At 38.4% G+C, this 6,111-nt stretch overlaps 1 protein-coding gene across 1 annotated transcript in view; it reads left to right on the top strand.

The window, feature by feature from the left end:
* TEKT5 (tektin 5) overlaps positions 1–5,793 on the top strand; it is a 15,544-nt gene extending 9,751 nt beyond the window's left edge. The window contains 5 exon segments of the mRNA XM_017808685.1: positions 2,215–2,266; positions 2,269–2,368; positions 4,285–4,287; positions 5,617–5,660; positions 5,663–5,793. Coding sequence (XP_017664174.1) covers positions 2,215–2,266; positions 2,269–2,368; positions 4,285–4,287; positions 5,617–5,660; positions 5,663–5,793 — 330 coding nt within the window.
* The last annotated feature ends 318 nt before the right edge of the window (positions 5,794–6,111 follow it).

Here is a 6,111-nt window from a genome sequence, read left to right as displayed (position 1 = left end):
AGTCACATCTGCTTCATCACCAGCACTGCCCAGGAGCTGGACTTCACCTTTGCCACCTCCAGATGAACACACAACATAAAACAATAAAGTTCTGACAACAGTGCAAGCTACTCAAAGTCTGCTTCTGAGCAGCGGAAGACCCAAATCCTTGGTGCTTTCAGGGAAAAGGAAGGATGTGGGCTTGATACATAATGAAGATATTTAATGTCATTAAGTCTCTTTCTGTAACCAGTAAAACTGGAGACAAGATGTAAAATGATGTATCCAACAATGCACTCACCATAAGTAGTTCTGCTGCAAAACAAGTAGCTACCAAAATGCACTGAATTACCTACATAAATATTTCCTCTAAATCACAGCTAGCTTACAGTGAGTATCTAATTAAGAAGGAACCACTGCAGAATTAAATTACAGGGGGAAATTTACTGCTCTTACCTTTACTTTCTTCCATACTGAGTTCCCTTCATAACAAACCAGATTTTTTTTCTCTTCAATCTGTAATAAGTAAAGGCTCCTTTTTGGGTGAAGATGCTCTCAAGCTGGCTAGGTCTTGAGAAACTACCTGTGAGGGCTCAGTTCAACATGGAGAAGTGGCTCAAAATGTTCAGTCATGTTCACATGCTGCTGCTTTGGGGTCAAAAGTGATTCATCCACTGCAAATCTGCTTTGGGGTCCAAAGTGATTCATCCACTGCAAATCTGCTTTGGGGTCCAAAGTGATTCATCCACTGCAAATCTGCTTTGCTGTAAGGGTTGAGCAGGTTTGGACAGTGTTAGCCAGGAGATCTTCCACATTGCTCCATGTACAGTGTCAACAAGCCCTTAAGGATCTGGACTGGGATGCAGGTTCTTGGCATCCTTACCTCTTTGGGTTTTGTCCATAAACAACATTTCAGCAGCAGGAACTATTTCAATTTTCAAACCACACACATCATCAGCAAATCTGATACAACTTAGTGTGTAGACAAGATCTAAATGGCACCATAATTTAAATCACATTATGCCATTTTTAGTGGTTGTTGAAATTCAAGTTGCATTGATTTTAGTGGACTGGCTGAGAAACTATGTTAGTTCAATTTGTCCTCTTCCACTCTAAAACTGTCTACAGGAAAAGCTTAAAAAGATTTTCCACACTGAATCTGGATAAATGAGAGTAACATAATAATCATTTGGTTAGGAAATATAAACAATTTCCCTCTTCTTTCTTTTTGAAGACTGAACAAAACTTTTGCCTTGCAATTTCTCTCTCCTTTTTCCCATACACAAATTAAAACATACAAGAAGCACTAGAGGATTCTCAGGGATAACATGATTATATGATAACATGCACTGCAACTGAAAACTGTGCTATACTCATTCCATGGGTCACTCCTTTTTGGTGATGTTTACTCCTTATCTTCTCCATTTACAGAAAATAACTCTTCAAAGGAAGTTAGTCTTCCCTCTACAGCTCCCATGGAAGTTTTCAAAACTTTGAGAATTTAGTTTCAGTAGGGAAATACGATCTGTGTTCACATGTTCTTGCAGCAAATGTCCCCAAAATACTTGGAGTATGAAACCATTTCTAAGGGGACATACTTGATTTTGAATTTTTATAAGGCAAAAGGAACTAAGAATTGAATGAAGGTTTAAATGAAAAGGATAGTTTATTGGAATTTACCTCTGCAAAATGTTCACAGATGAAGCAGCAGGTTTTTTCACTTAGAATAAAAAATAGACAGCGAAGCAAAATGGAAAGAGATCCCTGTACAGTTATAAACACTGCCTCTATGAAAATGGCTTTATCACAAAAGCATGGTTGTAATTGTCCCACTGCTATAATTCACTGCTTCTCTTCTGGTTGTCATAAACTTATATTCCAATTTGCCTATAAATGTCATAATTTTATAATATGAAAGAAATGGTGCATTTCTTAGTGGAAGTTGTTCACCTGTTTTCCAGGAACAACTTCATTAAATGCTTTCATGTGTTGTATGAGTGCAAGGCCTCCTTCTGGCTCTCCTGAGAGATTTATGTCCTTTTAGAGAAATGGCAAGATCAAGCCAATGTTACACAAATCAATCTGATTGATGTGAGATTATAGTAAACTCCTCCCCTAAATTGACCAAAATGACATTACAGAATGGGAACAGTTCCAACAGGAGTATTTAAAAGCAGGGGTGAGTTCTGACCTTATATGTGTGTGAGGTTTACACAAACATTCTGCTTTGTTCAGATGCTTCAGGAAATCTTCCAGACAGAAGCTACAATCATGTTACTGGAGAGATCCTAAAGACAAAGGAGAACCCACTGGAAGTGACTCAGACCTGCCTGCAGGGAAGAATGAAATGACCCAATAATGGACTTTGCTGTGATGCATCTCAGTTTCAGTAAGGAAAGGCCAGACTGCTCCATCTCTTCCTTCATCAGCCACTCAAGAACAGGGAATTCAGTGACAGTGTGAATCAGTCTAATGAGATTAGTGTTGCATTCACCACACTGGGATTCAATTCCGGGAGAAAAAAAAGTAAAATCCAAGCAGCTGCATTGAAATAATGAGCCAAAACATCAACATGAGTAGTTGCCTTTAGAACTCCAATGTGTGTAGTTATCTTTAGAATCCCTCTGCCAGGACAGTTAAGAGTTCAATTGCTTGTTGGTGGTTGATTTCTTTTGGGATTCAGTTAGGACGTAGGAACTGATTTTAATTCCATCCTACAGGAAACAAGATTTCACTTTGGGAGATACCTATTTTAGGAACATCTGAGACAAAAGTCTGTCTTATGACACAAAAAAACCCTATCTGATCGTCAGGCTCCTTAAAAAGTTAATTGCAAACAGGAATGAGGCAGCATGTCTTACTGGCTCAACTAATTTCCAACTATATGGTGGCTCCAGTACAGTCTTGGTACAGATTAGCTCATTTGGCATATATTTTGGCTATAAAGTGGGGGGGCTTTGTTGGCATCAGCTTGGTGATCCCTGTGCTGTGATCCCCTGTGTCTTTCTGGATAGATGGGAAGATGTCTGAGATATGAGTCAGCCTTCCCTAATGACTGAAGGGTCTTCTGAATTTTAATCGCATTTATCTCCCTCCAATCCAGTCAGAACATGTCAGTGTTCCAAAAGAGCACTGTCAAGTATATCTTCTTTAAAATACTGTTGTCAAATTGTTCTGTGGGGGTTTACCCAAGAAATTCTTCTCACAGCTGGAGTGAATTTCAGTCTAGTAAAAGAATTTTGCATATTTTAATGAAAAGTAGAAAATTATTCCCTTTTCATTTTTGTATCTAGTAAAACCCTACTATACACAACAGCTTCACATACAATGAGATTAATGAAGTACATAATACTTCAACTGAGTATATTATTTTTACTAAACTGTTTTATCAGCTCAAAAAGTTTTTATTCAAACAAGGAAGTGGCAATAAATCATAGTTTATTGTACTGGCATCTTTTCACTTTTTCTAACTCCTTAAACCATAAATGTACAATGTAATATATCTCTGTTTTTAGCCTCATACCTCCTTAATAGGATCCTGACATTTCCTTTGGTGCATCCATATATTAGATTTCTTCAACTTCATGCTCTGCTCTCCACATCTATTCTGTCACAAAACATTGGTTTGGATCCAAGTTCTTTTATACCCAATTGGATAGTTTTATTCACGTGGTTTTTCATATCACATAAATCAGGCCTGTTCCAGACACAGGAGTTCAGCTGCAAGAAACCAGAAGAAGCTTCTGATTACACTGTAGCATTCACTTAGCAGCTACATTTATTATGGGAGCAGATAATTTGTCACTTCTGTTACTGCCACACCATCAATTAGGCAGGCATGTAAGACAGTATAATAATTTTATTAAAATCCCCCAACAAATTGAACAAAGCAAGATGGCCTTAAATATTAATACACAACTTTCAGACTCACTCTGAGTTTTGTGCTCTGCATCCTCCCTAAAGATCTCTTCCACAAAACTACAGCATTAGGATTGATATCAGTCCTGTCAGCAGGATTGCAGGCATCCAAGGTACAAAGCATGTTTCATTTAGCATCAAAAATGCAGACTGCCACATTATCCCTTTTTCTTCCCACAGCTGCCAGTCATGCTGTTGATGTTCCAAAGGGTCCTGTCTAAAAACAATTTGGAAGCTTCATTTGAAGTCTCTTGAACACCAGAATGTCTTTGAATTTTTCTTCAATTAGAGTGAAAGGACATTACCATGACATACTTAAAGCCCAGAAGTACACGGGGGTTCTGAATCAAGCTAACTCCTGGTAGCTCTGAAGTGAGAGCTTCATAGACTGTCACACAGATATTCAGAAGTATTTTAGGCTTAACATACATGCAAGTTTTCTGTCAGTCTAATATGATTTCCACTATTTTTACCCAAATGTTTTTACAAGTACAATGTTTACTAGATGTAGTTATCTTGACAGGTAATTAGCATATCCTGTTCTCCTTCCTCCAATGCATATAAATTTTACCCTACCACAGCTCCCTAATCCAGACCAAGTTATGTTGGATGCTGTGGCTGATTAAAATTAATAAATGGTTTGTTCATCAGAACTGCAATTAGAAATAGAAATTCTGACAGGGATTTTGAAATTTGGACAGTTTTTTTCCAGCACAATTTTGCTTGAGCTCACGTCTCAAATAAAATGCATTTTTTTACAGAAAAAATCCTATCTGAGAAAGTAAAATCATTTGCTACTTCACTTTTAAAAGATTTTTTGCTTTTAAATAATTTAAGTGTATTTCTCTCATCTGGTTTAAAGGAAGAAGAATTCAGCCCAATAGCTCAGCTGCAATAGAGAAAGAAAACATCAAATGAACCACTTCTTTGTAACATGTAAATGTTATCTGAGTTGCTGTTTATTTAAAAGGAAGTGCTGATGTTGGCATTTGTTCCCTGTGTGTGCTGCCAACTTTGTAGTTGCAGGGATTAGACAGAAAACAAATTAATAAAGTCTAGTTTTTCTGTGCTTAAAAAATTGGGACTATCCTAAGATGAGTTAAATAGTCTCTGGAAAAATCTATCTTTCTTACAGCCCATAGTGCATGGAGCAGTTTAGCAGCTCAGTGGCTACATAAGATTTGCCTCATGTCCATTGACAAGCCATGGGAAGCAGCATGGCCAATATCAGCTCACAGAACATCTTGATTTCAGAGCCCCACATTCAGTGGTTGTTCTGGCAAAGTGGTTCTGATTAATGTGCTTCTGTGCCAAATCTGGACCATTTAGCACATCCTGCCTTACAAGTCTAAGTATCACGAATTACCCCAACACTCTCTAGTAACATCCATCCCAAATGGATTCTACAGGACCATATTCAAGTGTTCAACACAGTCATGATGCTCCCAGAGAGGCTGCACAAACGAGAGGCTGCAAGTGAATACAGCAATTGGATATATCAGAGGGGCTTAATCCACTGTTGAAGGTCAACACAAGCAAGAAAGCATCACTCCTTACAGGTGCTTTGCAAGCTAGTTTGGCAAATAGGTTTCATACTGATTCAGTCCAAGACAGCTGTACAAACCCTGCCTGAAAGTGTGACCTGTCCACTTTAAAAACAGGAATGGGGTGAGGGACAGCTGAAGTTATGTGAGCAACCTGTCCCCTTCTCTTTTTAAGGGCCACTGAAGTTTCCACTATAGATAACATCATACAGGCCTTCAAGTGTGCCTGCAAGAAGCACATGACACTCTGCAGATACTGGTCCTCCACAAATCAGTGCCAGAAGACAGCATTTCTGTGAAGGCAAACTCCCTCTTCATTCTCAAGAAGTGTACAGGAACACGATGTTCTTAAAGTGCTCTGAAATTGTCCATCAGTCTGTAATCAAGACTGCTCAGGTTTCTAGCTCTCAGTGGGGCACTACCTTGTGGGATGGACAGGAGAAGGATTGCATAGGCTTTGAGATCTGACTTTTCTGGATGACAGTTGAAACATATTAACAGTGCAGTAATCCTGGTAAAGGATTAGAGGAAGAACTAATGGTAAAGCAGCACAGTTGTTTTGGACAAAACGGAATAATAAAGTTCTACTGTTATTTGTATTTCTTCCTGGATTTACTCACACTAATTTACAGAGTAAGCAGCAAACTACAGTTCCAATAACTGAGCTGTT

The sequence above is a fragment of the Lepidothrix coronata genome, unplaced genomic scaffold, assembly GCF_001604755.1.
Source record: "Lepidothrix coronata isolate B3197 unplaced genomic scaffold, Lepidothrix_coronata-1.0 Scaffold24, whole genome shotgun sequence".
Classification (NCBI taxonomy): domain Eukaryota; kingdom Metazoa; phylum Chordata; class Aves; order Passeriformes; family Pipridae; genus Lepidothrix; species Lepidothrix coronata.
Note: the sequence above shows the minus strand (reverse complement) of the source record. Positions and strands in the feature narration are given on the sequence as shown.